Here is a 20,007-nt window from a genome sequence, read left to right on the forward strand (position 1 = left end):
TGCCGGAGCAGGCTGCAGGAGGAGGAGCTGCCGGCCGGCTCAGAATGCAGGGAGGGGGGTGTGGGAGGAGGAAGCTGCTCCATAGTCCAGCCCGGGACTTTCCTGCAGCCCTCCCAGCCGCTCGCTCTGCCGGGGGAGGGGGAAATCCCGGATATTGTGAGTGCTTTACAAATTCCCCCCGGACGCTATTTTTAGCACACAAAAGGAGGACATGTCCGGGTCAATCCGGACGAATGGTAACCCTAGTCACTATTTCCTCCTGCCTACCAATGGTAGGATAAAGGCGAGCTTAAGTGGGGATCTAGTGGTAGCGTATTCCTCCCTTTTTATCCCCCTAAGGTTGGCTTTCCCACAGGAAGGCCTAAAATCCTAGATGATAGAAATCGCCCACTGGCTTCTTAAGGAAATGAATTGATTTGTTATATGTAGCCCAGCTTAAAAACAGTGTGATGGAATGATTGGCGGGAGGTTCCCCTCTGCACCATAGGGGTAATGATTTAGTTAGACTTTGAAGAAGAATGTGTATGGCTCCCACATGCTCTGTTACTGCCATGTACCACCAGAGAGGGGGATACATCTTGGAGGTTGTGAACCAATCTGTTTATAATCCTTGACTTGTTTATACAGTCTATTTTTTTGTTTTTGTTTTTTGTTATTGTTTTTTGCTCTCATTTTAATGTAATTGTGTTTTGTCAATATAACCTGTAGGTTTCCACTCCACCAAGGAATGAAAGAAGGCAGAGAGACTTGAGCAGGAAAGAACTACTACTACCGATAGGTACAGCTACTGAAAAAAACCTGCACCATAAGAAAGGATAGGCATTTGTTGTAAGAGTTAACTCCTTGTACGTGCCTCTAAACCAGCAGGTCCCAAGTTGAGGTTTATGTATCGGTAGTGGCACATGGAGGACCTGATGGTGGTCTTCAGTGAGCAGGCAGATCTCACGTTCCTAGTACTGAAATTACTGTCAATAAGTTCCTAAAAAGAAGAACAGGAGTACTTGTGGCACCTTAGAGACTAACAAATTTATTAGAGCATAAGCTTTCGTGTACTACAGCCCACTTCTTCGGATGCATATAGAATGGAACATATATTGAGGAGGTATATATACACACATACAGAGAGCATAAACAGGTGGGAGTTGTCTTACCAACTCTGAGAGGCCAATTAATTAAGAGAAAAAAAACTTTTGAAGTGATAATCAAGCTAGCCCAGTACAGACAGTTTGATAAGAAGTGTGAGAATACTTACAAGGGGAGATAGATTCAATGTTTGTAATGGCTCAGCCATTCCCAGTCCTTATTCAAACCGGAGTTGATTGTGTCTAGTTTGCATATCAATTCTAGCTCAGCAGTCTCTCGTTGGAGTCTGTTTTTGAAGTTTTTCTGTTGTAATATAGCCACCCGCAGGTCTGTCACTGAATGACCAGACAGGTTAAAGTGTTCTCCCACTGGTTTTTGAGTATTTTGATTCCTGATGTCAGATTTGTGTCCATTAATTCTTTTGCGTAGAGACTGTCCGGTTTGGCCAATGTACATGGCAGACGGGCATTGCTGGCACATGATGGCATATATCACATTGGTAGATGTGCAGGTGAACGAGCCCCTGATGGTATGGCTGATGTGATTAGGTCCTATGATGATGTCACTTGAATAGATATGTGGACAGAGTATGTTTCTAGTACTACTTTTCTTTGTAAGCATTTGCTGTACCTGCCACGAAGGTGTTACCTGATCTCGAAGAGGTGAGGAAATGGTCCATAGAACAATTTTAGTTCTGATGTGGGCCTAATCTTACAGTTTTAGAACCCCAGAGGAAAGACAAGCAAAGGCTTCTGCAGTGGCGCCATCTGTTGACTTTGAATGTACATAGGCTCCTATTAGCAACTCCGTATTTTCGGTTGCATTATAAAAGGGATTGCCAGTGGGGAATATGTTCCTGGTTTTTCTCTAAAGGGAGATTGACAATAATTGTGAGAATTCACACCCAATTTGTTTTTATACTATTGGAACATTTAATGTAGTGGCTCATAGACTCATAGACTTTAAGGTCAGAAGGGACCATTATGATCATCTGGTCTGACCCCCTGCATGCTGCAGGCCATAAAACCGTCCCTACCCCTTCCCTGGACTCTGCTGTTGAAGTCCCCAATCCTGTTTTTAGTGACTGCAATCGGCAGAGACCCTCCTGCTAGAGATCCCTGCCCCATGCTGCGGAGGAAGGCGAAAAACCTCCAGAGGCTCAGCCAATCTGCCCTGGAGGAAAATTCCTTCCCGACCCCAAATGTGGCGATCAGTAAGACCCCGAGCATATAGGCAAGAGTCTCCAGCCCGACCCCGTTAGCCATTATACTATTTACCCACCATTGCTTGGCTTTCCTTGACTACTATGTTTTACCATTAAACCATTCCCTCCATAAACTTATCTAACTTTATCTTAAAACCAGACAGGCTGTTTGACTTCTTTTAAAAACTTTTAAATAAGAAATCTCCAGTTTTAGTGTCTGGCTTAAATTTGTCCTAGGCAGTGCTAGAGTTGAGTAGCAACTCTTCAGAATACTATCTGCCTACCCAGATTTGGTAGAGAGGTAGATCCTCACTAGGTCTGGTCTAAGAGCTAGTTTTGTTTTGTTTTTCAAATAGTTTTAAATTATTGGGTTTAGGGTAACTTTTAGTCATTATTTCACATTGCAACTGAAATTTTGACGCACTGTGCTCATAAAACTGGCTGTTGGTGGAACATGCAGTCCATGAGCATACACGTTTGATTTTAGGCCAGTAGGGGGAGGGCAAAAGGGGTAGCCCCCATAGGCGCCGACTGTAGTGGCGCTGGTAGGTGCTCAAGCCCCCTCTACTCCTAGCCCCGCCCCGACTCCACCCCTGCCCTGCCTCTTTTATCCCCATTCCAACCCCTTCCCCCAGGGTCTCCACCCCCATGCCACCCCCTTCCCCAAATACCTGGCCCCGCCTCTTCTCCACCTCCTCTACTGAGCGCGCCACATTTCTGCTCCTCCCCCCTCCGTCCCGGAGCTTGCTACAGCTGTTTGGTGGCGGCAAGTGCTGGGAGGTAGGCGGAGGAGCAGGGATGCGGCGCACTCGGGAGGGGGTGGAGGCAGCAGAGGAGGAGGTGAGGTGGGGCAGGGGGATTGGGAGGGGAGCTTGGCCAGAGGCGGGGCCAGGGCACCAACTAATTTTTCCCGTGGGTGCTCCAGTCCTGGAGCACCCACGGAGTCGGCGCCTATGGTAGCCCCATGTGCTTACAAACCTTAGCAGGAGGGATTGGGTACATGCAAGCTTGATTGATGTCAATTGTGAGGCAAGTGCACCCAAGTCTGACTGATGGAGGGGGTAAATTAGGCCCACACAAGTCTGAAAGGTGGTGGATAGGGAGGCTGTGTATATGGAAACCTGACTAATTGGGAGGAAGTTCATACACACATCTCATTAGTGGGAGGGAGGGGCAAGCAATTTTGTATTGTGACAGCCTGAAGTCTTCCCCTTGGAATACCAATCTCTTTATCACTCCTTTTTTTCACCGGGGCCCAAACCCGCTCCCGGCAGCCCTGACCATACCTATTTTCCTATGGAATCACTTCTGAATCGGAGTTTATGTTTACAAGGTACTTCCACACGTAGGGTGACCAGACATCCCGATTTTATTGGGACTGTCCTGATATTTCCTTGTTTGTTCCGGGGCCCCAACCGACGTGCGGTCGGGACACTGGACAAACAAGGAAATGCGCCGGAGCCTGGAGCCCGGAAGTGCTCGCACCCCCCGTCGACTCCACCCCCTCCTCCCCCGATTGGCTCCCTCCCCGAATCCCCGCCTCTTCCCCAGGCTCACCATTCCTCCTCCCTCCGCAAGCGCTGGAGGGAGGTCCAGGAGACTCAGGGGAAGCGCGGGGCCGGGGTGAGTAAGCGTCCGGCCTGGCCCCGAGCAGGCAGGACTCAGTTGGGTGGTAGGGAGAGGAGGGGGGCGGCCCGCGGTGCCAGGCAGCGGCTGTTCTCCCCCCCCCCCCCCAGGCAGCGGGACTCGGGAGCAGCCACTGCTGCAGCTCTCACTGCCGCGGGGGGAGGAAGCGGCCATGGCGCTCGGCGGCTGCGGCTCTGGCACCCCCGAACCCCCCGAGCCTGGGCCTGCTGTGGGGACCCAGCAGCACGCACACTGCGCCCAGCCCCTGGCCAGTCGCGTCTGGGCTGCTGCCCAGCTGGTGCTATCCCGCGGCAGCCCCGGGGAGGAGGCATCGGCAGCCCAGCCCCGTTTGTTCCCCTGCGGGACCCGAGCGGGACGGGGGCGGGGCTGGGGCCTGCTGCTCCCACTCTGGGGCCGCCGCGGAATAGTACCAGCTGGGCAGCAGCCCAGACGCGACTGGCCAGGGGCTGGGCGCAGCGTGCGCGCTGCTGGGTCCCCGCAACAGGCCCAGGCTAGGGAGGTTTGGGCCCGGGCGCCAGAGCCGCAGCCGCCGAGCTTGGCCATCGGCCGCTTCCTCCCCCCCGCGGCAGTGGGAGCTGCAGCAGCGGCTGCTCCCGAGTCCCGCTGCCCAGGGGAAGAGAACAGCCGCCGCCTGGCACCGCGGGCCGCCCCCCTCCTCTCCCTACCGCCCAACTGAGTCCTGCCTGCTCAGGGCCAGGCCGGACTCTCACTCACCCTGGCCCCGCGCTTCCCCTGCGTCTCCCGGGCCTCCCTCCAGCACTTGTGGAGGAAGGGTGTTTTTTTTTTCCCACGCCCCTCCCCCCCTCCCCCGCATCACCCTCCCCCCGCGTCGCGATATTTGACTTGGGTGATCTGGTCACCCTATCCACACGTGAACATAAGACTCGTGCACTTAACCTTAGCCAAATGTTGACAAATCCTTTGCTGAACTGGAGTCTTAAGGCAGAACAAGATAAGATTTTTATTGGATCTTTGCTGTTTTAAATATAGAATGAATAAAAATGACTACTGCAGTAGGCTGCTATTTTGTATAAATAAATATTTATACAATAAATATTATAAAATACATCTGAAAACGATAAATAAGAGCAATAAATAAATATTATCAATAAATAAAAGTAGATCAACACCAAAATACTGTTTCAAATCCAGTAAAATGATCTGAAAATATTTTCACAGTGCAAGAGGAGACTATATAGTAGCAATAGTTTATAATTCCAGTGCTCTTAATTATACATGACCTAGAATTTGGGATGCTCTTGTTTGCTTTTTATGCTTGAAGCAAAACAGTCCTCCAGAAGCTCCACTTGCTTATGAGTCCATGTTCGGATCTTTGAATGGGACTGTCATTCCAGGCAGCTTAAGAAAGAATTTGACACGAGATGTAGCAAATCTGTTCGAGGATTTCCTGGATGGCCACTTGGCATTCTCTTTCTGCCAAGGCTTGAGAACCTTTTTGGGCCACATAAAGTCCCTCTCTTCTTTCTGACTTTACAGGAAAATTACCCTTCTGTTTTATCTGGAAGTTGACCTGGTTCACATCTGTTATGCTGAAGTGAAGCTTGTTATAGTTCAGAGGTGAGATTTCATTTTTAAGAGCAGCCCAAGGAAAATTCACAGCAAACAGCTAACATCAACGATTTGGAAATCATAAGGTTTTTCTCCTTTGGTTCAAATGGTATGTTGTCTTCTGGCATATTTTCAGCAATATCTTTTGTTTTACATTTTCTCATGTGAGTAAATCAATCTGATAATGGCAAGTGGTATATGAATTGTGCAATTGGAATTCTGTAGGAGTCGATCCCTTGTTTAATGCAAGACAGACTGATAAGAGTCTAGAAAGGAACTGCTTGTAGAATCAACTTAGAGACAAACCACTCCAGTGCAGGTGTAGTTTCATTCAGCTGTTTTCATAACATCATTACATGAAGCATCATGTGCTGAAATGAAAAAGGGGAATGGTTCAAACATGGAGAGTTTCAAATTCCAAATATAGACCATCTTTTTCTAACCAGATGTCAAATCATAAATCCTTACTGCACTTATGATCTTGCGACTTTTTTTTTCCCCCCAAAGTTGTTGAAATGTAAACAAAACAAAAAAAAGCAGAATAAGTAGCCTTGGCCAAGAGAATTCGATGGTGGGATTAATTTTCTCTTACTAGGCAGTTGTTAAAAGTGGGCTTGTTGCTGTTCTTTTCCCCAACTAAGATGTTGTAATGGGGTGGTTACTGGCTCCTGCCCTGAGGGGTTTAAAACAGCCTTGGAAGGGCAAGATGCCTGGGCTGATTGGGAGGAAGCAAGCTCAGCTGGGGCCACGACCCAATCAGGGCCCAGCTGGCCCTATAAAGGCTTGAGCCAGGAGCTCAAGCAGACAGTCTCTCTCTGCGTTCAGAGAGAGAAGGGCCTGGCTGCAGGGAGCTTAACTAAGTGCCTAGAGTGGAGCAGGGCTGGGGAAAGGCCAAGGGAGCTGGGGAGCTCTGGCCTAGGAAAGCCCCAGGCTGCAGGCCTAGGGTAAGGCCTATTAGGTACTGGGTTGCAGGCAGGGCCGGCTCCAGCATTTCTGCTGCCCCAAGCAAAAAACAAACAAACCACAATCGCGACCGGCGGTGGCAATTGGGGGGGGGAAAAAGCCACGATCGGCAGCAGGTCCTTCGCTCCTAGAGGGAGTGAGGGACTTGCCACCCCTGAATTGCCGCAGGTGCCGCCCCTCTCCCTTGGCAGCCCCAAGCACCTGCTTGTTAAGCTGGTGCCTGGAGCCGGCCCTGGTTGCAGGGGGCAGCCCCTGGGTAGGCAGAGGCAGCAGGTCTGAACCCCCTTTTGCCTGTGATGAGTGGCTTATACTGCAGTCTGCCCCAGTGAATGGGGGCTAGATGGAGACTGGGCAGTAGCCAAGACTGAGGCAAAGTGGGGATAGTGGGTGGGGGTTCCCCTGGGAGGGGGAGACCCTAAGGGGGGGGTACTGCCAGGGGGCAGCATCCCAGGTAAAAGGGCATCGGGGTCCAGGGAGGGACACGGGGGCCAGAGGACAGGCGGATCGCTGCCCTGCAGAGCGTGCTCCGGAGCTGGAACGAGCTAATTCCCGGAAGTCACCAGCAGGAGGCACTGCAGGGGTGCGTCCGCTCCTCTACAGATGCTTACTGGGCAAAGTTATATTTGGTATGGTTAATTATCAACGGATGATATTTTGTCATTAGTTATCAATTATGATATATTTGTATATTTTTCATATAGAACATTGTGTGTGTGGTAAGGAAGCACTAAACTATATGCTACTCTAAAACAGTTTTATTAACATGAGTTTGAAATAGCTGTATTGGTAAAATTCCTATGGGAGAAAGATTGGGCCCTATGTAATACGAATTATAAAATTATGACCCATCTCTCTTTAGCTGTTTTATTCATAGAATATTATTTGAGTTTCTCTAGGAAAAAGTCTTTTTCCTAGAGAATGTCGAGAATTAGAGGACATCTGGATATTTCCGCACGGATGATCTCCCAGGCATATAGGCTGTATTGCTTTTCTTTCAGGAAATCGTCTATTGTCTGGAAGTATCTCTTCAGTTTCAGGCTAGTGAGCAGGAGGTTCTCATTTCCTGGGTAGGTTATCTCCTTTTCCATCTCAGCACTCAAACACGTCTCCAGCTTCTCAATCTGCTGGTGAAGTCCATTTTGGAATTCCTTTATGGAAGTCCCATTCCAGGGAGCTTGGGTGAGATTGTTGTTAAAGATATGGAAGCGCTCTTGGAGGATCTTGGATGGCTACCTTGTGTAATGATGTAGTTCTGGCGGGACCCAACTGAGACTGCCAATTCAGGACAAATTGCTCAAACAGGGCAGTTACAGCCCTAGGCTGGGGTTTTTCCACCTCTAAGGCAAACCAAACCAGCCAGACAGTGAAGACTTTGGTCTCACCCCACTAGCTAACCACAAGTCACACAAGCAATTCCCTAAGACACTCCAGTTTCCCAGTATCCCCACCAGTGCCACTTGTTATGGGGACAAATGGTTATGAAAACCAATACCCCAATAAAAGAAAAACGGTTCTCTTGATCCCAAAGAACCAAGCCCCAGATCCAGGTCAATATACAAATCAGATCTTGCCCATAAATCACGCTGTTGCCAATCCTTCAGAATCTAAAGGTTTCTTAATGGGCCATCAAGCAGGCTAGGCAGAGCTAACACCAACTTGTCTGGGATGTCTCCCAGAAGCATAGCATAAGTTTGAAATACAGACAGTATAGAGCCAATATTCATAACTTCAACTACAAAATTGTTACTACACATGTATAGACAGCATAATCATAACCAGCGAACTATACCCTTGTCTAAGACACCTCATTTGAGCCCCTTTATACAAGATTTGGTGCCACTACAGGACCGTGGTTGCAACCATATTCTATATGGTCCCTGATTATATCAATAACGTCACACCTTGCTATTCTTTTGCTGGGACAGTCAGATCTCTGGGCTTGAAAGCTGTCCTTTCATTTAGACATTGGAAGGGAAAGTTTCCACCCATTTTCTCCAGACGCTCTAAACTCTCACTGTTCATTCTGGTTTGTAGAACATGAAGCCTGTTACAATCTGGACATGAGATTTCAATGGAGAAGACCAGCATAAGCCAAAATTGCAGCAAACTCCAACTGATCAGGATGATGTCTTAGATTCCGTGTTAGTGCAGAATTTGAGCAACTGGTGCCCGTTCAAGGTCTTTCATAGAATTCTGTGTTTTAGACCCATGTCTCTGAATGTAAGTATTCTGTAGGAGAAGGTTTTTCTTTCCTCACTTTCTAGTTTTCTTTTTACTTTCAGTTTCCTACTGTTTAGTTAAGGAAGTGAACATCCAATCAGAAGATCAAAGCCAAAAAGAGTCCCTTTTTAAATATTAATAAAACCGTACATTTCTTTCTTTAGGTTCCTCCCTTCCCCATTAGATAAAGAAAATGTAAAGGGTAAGAAGAGTATGATGACTCACAGTTGTCAGACAGTTACAGGTTAGAGTAGGGACCTGTCTGTCTACTCCCAAGTACCTGTAACTAGCATTGTTGGGTATGACTGTCTGTTACCTTAGTAAGAATATCCGTGCATTGAAGTGGTGATAATGAATTTGGGAAGATGCGGGGAGGGGGTGAACTAATGCAGAGCTGCTTCTTGCTAGACCCTGCAGACAAGAGCAGTGGAGTGATGTGTAAAGCTGCTGTTCCTTCATTTTGCCAGAAGATGGAAAACTTTCCCCATCTTGACAGAGTTCAGCGTGGTAGCTGTGTTAGTCTGTATCAGTCACCACAAGTACGCCTCGTTCTTTTCCCTATCTTGTGTGACACTGAAAATCCTAAAAACCTGCTATGTTCTAGCTGTCTCCTTCCTTCCTTCCAAGCTTTAAGAGGGAGTAATGCTGTAGGGACCTCTGAAAATTTGATAAGGCATGGAAAGAATTCCTGTGGGAGATTGGGGCCAGACAGCTATTAATCTCATGCAATTTCCTGACCATTTGAAAAATGAGGGAGGAAAAACCTTGTTTGTAGGGATTACCAGAGGATGGACAGAGGACACTGAGCAGGGCCAGCTCTAGGTACCAGCACTCCAAGCATGTGCTTGGGGCGGCACTTTCGAAGGGGTGGCACTCTGCCCCCCCTGCTTTTTGTTTTTGTTTTTTTTGGCTGGGAGCCCGTGTGAGGACAGGAATAGCAACCCTCCCCTTTTGCAACTAGGTGCACTTTTTGCCATGCGACCATCAAAGTAGGGTGCCATGCGACTGGGTGAGGAACTGGCTGGTGGAGCGCGCGCAGAGGGGGATAATCCCCCAGCACCTCTGTGCCGGGCAGGAGGATGGGGCGCAGCTGTGCCTCTGTGCTCCCATCATGGCAGCAGCTGCTGCTGGGAGAGGCTCTGCCACTGCTAGGGTTACCATTCGTCCGGATTTACCTGGACATGTCCTCCTTTTTGTGCTAAAAATAGCGTCCGGGGGGAATTTGTAAAGCACTCACAATGTCCGGGATTTCCCCCCTCCCCCGGCAGAGCAGAGCGAGCGGCTGGGAGGGCTGCAGGAAAGTCCCGGGCTGGACTCCGGAGCAGCTGTAGAGGAGCCGGATCCGCCCTGCATTCTGAGCAAGTGTATCAGCACAAAGTGCAGCCCTCCCCTTTTGCAACTGGGAGCGGTTTCTGCCGTGCAGCCTAGCAAAACGGGAGCGAGAGCACTTTGTGCTGATACAAGGGCAGCTCTCCCCTGCAGCCCGGTCCGGCAGCACTGTGCAGGGCCAGGGACCGGGTTTTGTTGTGCTGGGGAGCTTAGCCACGTGTCCGGCTCGCACAGAGCCCAACACCCTGTTCTGAGCAGCAGGGTAAGGGGGCCAGGGGGCAGGAGAAGGGGCAGGGAGGTTCTGGAGGGGGCAGTCAAGAAACGGGGGGGGCTTTTGGGGGGGAGTGGAGAAAGTTTTGGGCAGTCAGGATACAGGTAGGGGGTAGGGTCCTGGGGGGGCAGTTGGGGGGGGGGGTCTTAGGAGGGGGCAGTTAGGGGACAAGGAACAGGGAGTCTTAGGTAGGGGGTGGGGTTCTGGAGGGCAGTTAGGAGCAGGGGTCCCAGGAGGGGGCAGTCAGGGGACAAGGAACAGGGAGTCTTAGGTAGGGGGTGGGGTTCTGGAGGGCAGTTAGGAGCAGGGGTCCCAGGAGGGGGCAGTCAGGGGACAAGGAGCGGGGGGTGGGGGACTGGGAGTTCTGGGGGGGAGCTGTCAGGGGGCAGGAGTGGGGAGAGGGATCGGAGCAGTCAGGGGACAAGGAGCGGGGGGTAGGGGACTGGGAGTTCTGGGGGGGAGCTGTCGGGGCAGGAGTGGGGAGAGGGATCGGAGCAGTCAGGGGACAGGGAGCAGAGGGGTTTAGATGGGTTGGGAGTTCTGGGGGTGGGCTGTCAGGGGGCAGGAGTGCGGAGAGGGATCGGAGCAGTCAGGGGACAGGGAGCAGAGGGGTTTAGATGGGTTGGGAGTTCTGGGGGGGGCTGTCAGGGGGTGGGGAGTGGTTGGATGGGGCGTGGGAGTCCCAGGGGTCTGTCTGGGGGTGGGGGTGTGGATAAGGGTTGGGGCAGTCAGGGGACAAGAGGCAGGGAGGCTTAGATAGGGAGTGGAGTCCTGGGGGGCAGTTAGGGGCAGGGGTCCCAAGAGGGGGCAGTCAGGGGACAAGGAACGGGGGGAGGGTTGGGGGTTCGGGGGGGGGCGGGAAGTGGGAGGGGCTAGGGCGGGGCTCCTCCCATCCTCTTTTTTGCTTGCTGAAATATGGTAACCCTAGCCACTGCAGCTTCTCCTCCTGCTGCTCTCGCAAGTGGCGGAGGCTCCTCCAGCCTCTGTCAGTGCAGAGAAGAGCCTGGTTTGGAGTCCCGGTCCGGAAGCGGAGCTCATGATGCCCGTCAGGTATTTCTACATCCAGGCGGTTCGCGCCGCCGGACAGAACTTCACCCACTCCTCCCCCCCCCTCCCCCGCACTGTGCACACATCTGCTCTTTAGCCCCGTCCCTGGTTGTGGCTTTTGTTCTCCAGGCTGTGATCTGAGCCGCAAGCCTGGCTCAGGGGGATCTGGGGCTGAGAAAACGGTCACCGGAAGGAGTTGACTCAGGATGAGAAGCGGATCCAAAGAGCCTTAAGTTTTTCTCCCTACGCTTTCCCCTTTCTAGCACCCGAGGTGCTTTGGTGTGCTCCAGTAACCCAGGATCAATCTCTGCTGCTTTTTCATCTTGCAACGTCAGAGGCATCTCACAATAATACACGTACGTTTAAACACAGAAAGTCTCACTCGGTGATAAGCTCACCGACAACATTAAAATCCTACATTACTCTTCTACTGACCAGTGTCTTTCCATGCAACCCTGCATCTTCTCTCCAGCTTCCTAAATAATAGGAACAAAACAAAAAAAATTGCAAAGAGCAAATGTGTAAAAGACAAAAAAGGGGGCAGCCAAAAATTTTTTTTGCTTGGGGCAGCAAAAAACCTAGAGCCGGTGCTGGCACTGAGAAATGGGGAGCTTTACTTAGGAACCTGATACCAGCTGTGGAAAAAGCTGAGAAACAGGTTCGGTTGAATTGTATGAACATGTTGTCTTGTTGGGCACTTCTGAGTAGTTCCCAATGATGTGGTGTAGTGACATGGAAGTGAGTTGTCCAAAAATGATGTGGTAGGTAATAAATATGCTAGAGAGCCTGAGATAAATGAATGAGGTTTATAGTTTCAAATGTGATTGACTTTTCACCATTTGTGCTTTTTTCTTATTTCAATGTGTGTGTTTTTAGGCTTAAACACTGAAACTTAAGTGGTCTGTTGAATGAGCTACACATTATGTAGCCAGTTTCACTTTCTTTTTTTCATGCCATAGCAGTAGGCTGTCATGTTGGAGTTTCCATCAGTAAAGGGGGAATGATTTTTCAATCCAAAAATTGAAAATGTTTATATTAATTTTAAAAAAGGAAAGGAAGAAAATATAATAAGAATATTTCTGTTTATTAATTCTGTCACATCTCTCCCCCATCTCCTCAGGTGCTTTCTTTTATCATAATGCAGAGTTTGTGCCCAAACTACTTGGAAGTGTCACTTTAAAGAATGACGTGTGTGTGTGTGTGTGTGTGTGTGTGTGTGTGTGTGTGTGTGTGTGTGTGTGTGTGTGTGTGTGTGTGTAAATACTGAATACAGGACCCATGGCTTATACACCCCAGTCTCCCATGGGAGTTTTTCATGTGCATTTCATGGCAAGTTGAAGCTTAGGAGGGAATATTTATGAGCGAGAGAGAAATTTAAAAATCTGAACCCTAACAAGAAAAGTTAAAGTAAGAAAACAATGGAAGTAAAGACAGTCTTTCGGTATACTTGCATCAGCAATTAGCCTGGTTTCTGGGAAAGATTAGATACAGACTCAGCTGGGTGAAATATTTACTAGAATTTGATGAAATACTGTATATTTAAATTTCAATTAAAAAGAGCAGGAAACTTTTTTGGGATTTTTTTCTCCTCTATATGTCAACCATCTTTATTTGAATGTATAATTAGAGATTAATTTGGCACCTTTTCCTATTTGCAAATAATCTGCAAATAAATTCAGATTTTGTTAATGTTTATTTAATATGATTTGACAAATGGCTTGCATTCTGCTCTCTGATTGCTCAGGATCTTCTCACCACATCTTTTGCAATGACTATTCCCTATTCATAATTTACTACTTGTTCTGTATGATGGTTCACCTGAGTCGATGTAATTGTCTCTTCCCTGATTTGTTGCCTTTGAATTCCAAACTGCTTTCAAGATGACTACGTGAACTTTTCTGGAGAGAATCCTCTTTAAAATGTGTAGTTACAAATGTACTCGTTAAACTTTGTCTTTACCCAAATCTTCTTTTTGAACAAAAACTCACACGTACAAATATTTCTGAAAATGTTTACAAAGGGACAGACATTTTTCATAAGCCTCAGATGTTTAGGCTATGGCTGAAATTTGTGTTGTAGTGCTATTGTTGACTGATAGCTCTCCATAAACACTATCTACCTACCGAAAACGTGGGGGAGAGGTGGCTCCTCACTAGATCTGATCCAGCAGGCAGCTTTAGTGCCATGTTTTTAAATTTTGGAGTTAGGGTAATTTTTAGTCAATACTTGTGTTTAGTCAGTATAAGTGATGCACTGCAGCAGAAAGATGTAGGGTGGCCCCAAGTGACCATGATCCAGGCCCATAAAATGGCCTGAAGTGTGGAGGAAACTGAGACAGGGAGTTTCATGTCGGGTTTACTATTTTTGTATACATCTGTGCATTTCTTGTGTCATTAAGAAAAGAGCAATAGGGTGTAAGAATCCTGTGCAAAGTGCCTGGGTCTTCTAGGCTACACCTACCATATGGTCCTTTGAAGAGGTAAACAAGAAGGCTCACACCTATAGGTGTATTTCTGATAGAAGACATGTTAAGCTATGAAAATATTTTGGGTGTCATGCTGGTCCTGAGGGCCTAGGGTAACCAGATGTCCCGATTTTATAGGGACAGTCCTGATTTTTGGGTCTTTTTCTTATATAGGCTCCTATCGCCCCCACCCCATCCCGATTTTTCACACTTGCTGTCTGGTCACCCTATGAGGGCCTAAGGCTGATGGGCTGCACGATTCTATTTCCATGAAGAAGTAATAGAGTGAGAGTCAGGGCCTAGGAAATGTGCCAGGGAGGCCAAGGGAAGAAATAGTTCTGCCACCTACTGAGACCCAGGGAATCTGAAAGTCCAAGGGGATTCAGTGTCTGGTGAGCTGCCAAGAACGGGAGCTCAGAGAGATTTGTGACATAGGGATAAATGGGCTAATGTTTACAAGCCTGGGAGTTGAAATTTGTCAGCTGAGTGTACACAAGCTTGATTGACCAGGATAAAGGGACAGGTGCATGCAAGCCTGATTGATGGAGGGGGGTAAAGCAGGCCCTTGCAAGCTTGATTAGTAGGGGAGAGTGAGACTGGGCACACTGAAACCTGCTTGATGGTGGGGATTTGAAGGGCTGATGACTGCAGCAACCTTTATGGAACTGGGAGGGAGGAGCACAGGTTGCAGGAGGGATGTTTAGAGGTGGCGATGGGAAGCCAGTCTGTGTGCACATGGCTGGAATGCTATCTGCAGTTACAGCAATCAGGGAGTCCCCACATGTTAATACCAGGGGCGGCTCTATGTATTTTGTCGCCCCAAGCACGGCAGTCAGGCGGCTTTTGGCGGCACGCCTGTGGGAGGTCTGGCTGGTAACGCGGATTTGGCGGCATGCCTGCGGGAGGTCCGCCGGTCCTGCGGCTTCGGCGTACCCGCCGCCGAATTGCTGCCAAAGCCGCGGGACCGCCGGACCTCCCGCAGGCATGCCGCCGAAGGCTCCCTCCCTGACTACCGGCCTCACGGCGACCGGCAGGCCGCCCCCCCATGGCTTGCCATCCCAGGCACGCACTTGGTGTGCTGATGCCTGGGGCTGCCCCTGCCTAGGGCTCCCACTGACCTCAGTGGGACTTCTTCAGAGGGAGCCTTATGTACTTATACAGAAAGAATTGGGTTCAAAATATATTTGTGTTAGGAATTTGTAATTCATAGTTTGGAGGTTTTGGCTTCACTTCTGTTCATAAACTGTGCAGGAACTTTGCCCTTTGCAGGTTGTGAAATCCATATCACCACATGGTAAATGGAATACTATGTCAGACCAAAGTATAAAAGCTTTTTTTTTTTTCTCCCCCACCCACCCCCCACTTGTGCCCTGTATCTCTATTTAAAATGTTATCTTTGACCTCAGCTGTAAATTGATGTTGGACATCCTTATGTCTGACATGTGAACTTGCAGACCTCATGGAGCACTTTTATTAGGTCTGTCTCTATAAAGAATTACAGTCATTCCCATCTTGAGTCCGTGTGCTGGGGCTGGACTATTTTGTTGCACTCGGCTATTATTTTGTAGAACTTAATTTCTTTTGTTAAGATAATAGGATTTATTACTAATTGGAAATGTTTCTTATTTTGTATTTTTAAGCAAAAATTGGTATTTTCTCACCGCTCTGATGATAAAATCCTTTTGCATTTGTCAAGCTGTCTGGAGTAGCTGACGAGCATGAGTGACAACCTCAGGGCAGACTGTGAGGAAGCAGGGCTCAAACCCCAGATTGGTTGGGAGTTCTACACTTAGATTTCACCAGCCAAGAAGCGTGAACTCCAAGCGCTATAGCAACCTAACCATGGAGTTACAGATAGTCTCCTGGCGTAACCCAGTCTGTATTGCCACTTGGGCAAACTTGCCTTTGTGATAGATGGTCCCTTACACTAAAAAAATTACAAGCAATATTCAGGTTACGACCAGTCACTTACCTCAGGTCAATTGCACCTTAGACCTCACACCAAAAGACAATACTTGTAGCCAATCCTATAATAAGCTAACTAAAGGTTTATTAACTAAAAAAGAAATGTTATTTACAAAGTTAAAGCAGGTGAACAAATGAGTTACCATCTTCAGTTCCAACGGGCAATAGACGCGGCTGTGATCTGCATTCTATGTTCTTGAGAGCTAATCCAAGCTAAGCAGCTTGAGGATCCCTTGCTTATGTGTAGAAATATTGCCCTCTCTGAATGCCAAGCACCAGAGTGATGCAGTTCCTTCTGGTCAGGGATTTTTATATCTTTCTCCCTGAGTTCAGACTCATGGGACAAGTGTTTGTGCCCATCTCTTCTTCATGGGTGGGCGTGTGAGAGGGGAACACAGTCAACAAAGTCTCTGGCCTTTTAATGTTTCACAGCGGCTTATTTGGTTTCAATGGCCCTTCTTGTGTGAAGGACCAGCACTTTACGTTAATTGATGCTGCTTTCCTGTTTGAGTTATGCAGTTAGAGATTTACATGCAAACATTCAGTATAACTTTATACCATGGGATATGGAGGTTATAAGTGAGATCAGTACATCCTACAAACATTTCATCAGGTCTAAAGACATTCTTATAAACTTAACATGTCTTAACACTAACACACAGCTGAGCCGGCCTGGTTTTCAGCTGTGCATTTGTCAGGGTTCAGTGAGGCCTTGGGATGAGCTTGGCAGCATTATATATAAAGGCCCAGTCCTGCAAAAACATATACATGCACTTAACTTGGTGGACTATGGGCTTGATCCTGCTGCCACTGATGTCAATGGCAATATTATGCCAGGTGAGTCATCCTAGTGCACTCAATGAGACCAGTCACAGTGTTTAAAGTTAAGCATGTGCTTAAATCTTTGCACGATTGGGGCTGAAGTTGCTTATTTTTGAATGTTGTGGTATTTTCTGGAATTATGCTAGCTAGCTTCTATAGTGTGCATGCTTAAAAAGTCCATTTTAATTTTAGTGATGCTAGTAACCAAGTTTTTCATTGAAAAGTTCTTTTAAAAAAAAAAAATTCCATGCAATCTTTTGACATAGACATTCTTTTTCACTAAAAATGTCATGTCTTTCTAATATTTAGAATATTTAATAGAAAGTGTCAAAATAGTCAATTTTTTTCATTTGCTGAAAACCCCCTTTTCAGTAAACAATAAATGTCCATAAGCTTTTTTGATGATGATTTGAATAATGCTTTAGGTAAAAACTTCAGAATTTTTTAAAAAATAGTGACGGATTTTAATAAAAACAAAGAATCCATTTCAAAACTTTTCAAATTAAAAAAAGTTTGAAACTTTGAAAATGTTAGTTAAACTAGTTTTTTCCTTTTTTAACCAGCTAATATTTTGAGAGTAATTCCTGGTTCCAGTTGTTGCCGGCACAGGGGCCCGAGGACAGCAACAGTGGGGTTCGTTGCCCGGAGTGCTTCGCGCCAATAAACATACCGGGGTGGAGAAACAATCAAAATTTATTTGAGATCTCAAAGTGGTGCAAGGAGACAGGCAAGTCTCAAATCGAGCACACCAGCAAAAACAGTTTCTCTCTTCTTTATACATTTTACAACTAAGCCCCCCCCGTCTCTCTCCCTCTCTACCACCCCTCCTCTACTCCCCCTCCCCTCTCTACCGAAGGCATGTTTATACATTTAAGCAATTAAATCATTCTAGGGCTATAAATCTAGCTTGTTAGTAACTTCTCCCTAAACAGTTATTTGGTCCTGTTTACCCTTAGTTTATTACCCCTTCCCCAGCTAGAAATATGCAAACCTCATCATTATTGTTTGGTACCTGGCATGAACAAGGTCGTAATTGCTAACTGGCTATTTACACATTCCAATTCCTGTCCTTGGTTGTTGAGGTCGATTAGAGTTAAACATGGAAGGACAGAGTTTAAACATGGAAGAACTCTGGCTCAGGCAGGCCTAGTAACCCCAACACAGTGGCATTTCCCATTTTAAAAGTCACACCTATAGGTAGAATCTTTTACAATGGAATAAAAGTGGAGTAGTCACACTTTAAAAGTCCAACAAGAGACAATGATATTTAAATTTTAAAAAAGAGGGTTTTTTTGTTTGTTTTGTGTCAAGGCTACTCTTTCTTTCAAATGAATTTTCATCATTTACAGAAATGTGATTCTGGAAATGTCAGCAGAGAAGTAACTCAGTGACCCCTTTAAACGCAGTTAATTTAAAATATTTAAATATATTTCATGCAGCAAGAATCCTGGATTTAACTTCAAGATCTTATTTTAGGAAAATAAGTATCTTGGGAAACATGACACTTCAATCATTTTTTATAATGGTTCAACATACTGCACATACATTAAAATAGTTTAACATTAATGTATTTCCACTAAATAACCACATCTACTGTAGTTACTAGAAGCTTAATTATTAGTGAATGCACAAGTGGAACAATAAAGATGGAAAAGGTTCAAATATAAAGCAGTGAGATAAAACAATAAAAATGTTAAAGGGCTGAGATAAACGTCACACGTTTTAGCCATTCAATAGCTTCAGGGTCAGCAGAATGGAGCCTGGAAAGTCCTGCCGATAGACTAGCATGAGAAGAGCAGACGTTCAGTAGCTATGCAGATGGCAGTTCCTGAGCCCCACCAGTCTTGTCTTATTAGTTAGATCAAAACTTGAAACTAAGCCTGGTAGAAAAATCAAAAAGTAGCGTGGCAAAAAAATTCAAAACGTTGAACTTGTTTTCCTTTCAAAATAGAAACATTTAAAAAAATTGGAAAAATGGATTTCAATTTCTCCCCAAAATATTATCAACATTTTATAAAAATAGATAATAAATTTTAGATTTAATATTTGCTTTCAATTTTTAAAACGTTCACATTTTTCATAAAGTGTAAAATATTAACAATATTGACATGTTTTGCACAAATCTTTTTTATTTTTTTTTCCAAATAACTTTTTGTTTGGAAAACTTCTAGCTCTGCCTGAAACTTTTTAGGTTTGTTTTCCTTTATTTTTGTTTCTCCATTTTAAAAAAATCCTAAAGAAATTGCTATTTAAAAAATGTGAAGCCTGCAGATTGGTAAATGCTCAACTGTCCGACGTGGTGCCAAGGAAAATCTAACATAGATTAGAGTAAGTCAAGTCCAGACTTTGTTTATTCAGTCCTTTTTCACATTAATAGTGCTTCATTCATAAAGTGTGATGTGGAATGCAGGTTAAATTGAACAGGTGCAACTTTATTAAACCCTGTGGACTGCTCTGTCCATGCGGCTGAGTTGCTTCCAGCCTAGCTCCCTGCATTCCCTCTTCCGTTGGTGTCCCTTCAGTAATTTCCCAGTGGAAACATTGGCTGTGTGAGGCCAGTTCCACTGATAATGATGCATCTTCCCTATTTTCCAAACATTTTTATATAAACATTAAAAACAAAGAATTGATGTTCAGAATCCCATCCCACGTCCTTTCAGCCTGAGACTGCTAACATATAGCCGAGCTGGAGTCTCGTTTTTACCACAAACTCAGCTGGTTACATAGTCTGAGATAATTTTGGTCTCCTCATCAAGGGACCACACAGGACTGACTGTCTCACTGCTATTCATATGTCTGTGGCTATTGAAGTTTCCGTTGTATTCCCCATGTAAGCATCTGTTGGAAATATTATTTATGCGGGGTACTAATTCACAATATTAATGTAAGCATTAATTCCTTTATTAAATCCAAAGGATGAATGGTATTTATAAAATTGATCTAAATAAGGAACAATTTACTACATCCAAACAGTAACAAAACATTTATAAGCATTTGATCAAGATATTTACAAACAGGCTAAAGTCCTTGGTGCTTAGACCCACAGTGATTGGCTCCAACTTGGTCAGGCAGGTATTAGCAATGAACCCTTTAAGAGTTGTTACTTTTTTTATAGATCTACCCTTTAACAAACAAGCCATATCATTGCCAATTGTTGGACCTTAGCTAAGGCCAAATGAAGGAGTTTATGTAGCTGATTATTGCACCTGGTACCCAATTAACTGTGTTTTATTTCTATTCCCTTATTTAAGGTTTGGGCTAAAATAACACTGGTATTTCTAAGGGCCGCTACAAGTTTCATACTCTTCTTTCTCATGATCTCATCCTTTTTGGTCACGTGCTTTGGGTCTATTCATGCTAATATCCCCACTCAATTTAAAACCATAATTCACACAAATCTAATGTGGACCTACATTACTATAG

General features: G+C 46.1%; 1 protein-coding gene across 5 annotated transcripts in view; it reads left to right on the top strand.

Moving 5' to 3' along the window:
- Window positions 1-20,007, top strand: part of LOC122172901 (alcohol dehydrogenase 1A-like) — an 89,116-nt gene that overhangs the window by 41,947 nt on the left and 27,162 nt on the right. For 3 of the 5 annotated variants that reach the window (XR_010601252.1, XR_010601253.1, XM_065596167.1), the window contains exons 1-2: window positions 7,470-7,533; window positions 8,501-8,686. The exons of the other annotated variants lie outside the window; for them this stretch is intronic. Coding sequence is in view for 1 of the 3 variants with exons in the window: in XM_065596167.1 (XP_065452239.1) it covers window positions 8,675-8,686 (12 nt within the window). In the remaining 2 variants the exon portion in view is untranslated. Of the gene's footprint in view, window positions 1-7,469; window positions 7,534-8,500; window positions 8,687-20,007 lie in introns of those variants that run through there. 5 annotated transcript variants of the gene reach the window in all.

This window comes from Chrysemys picta, chromosome 5 (assembly GCF_011386835.1).
Source record: "Chrysemys picta bellii isolate R12L10 chromosome 5, ASM1138683v2, whole genome shotgun sequence".
Taxonomy (NCBI): domain Eukaryota; kingdom Metazoa; phylum Chordata; order Testudines; family Emydidae; genus Chrysemys; species Chrysemys picta.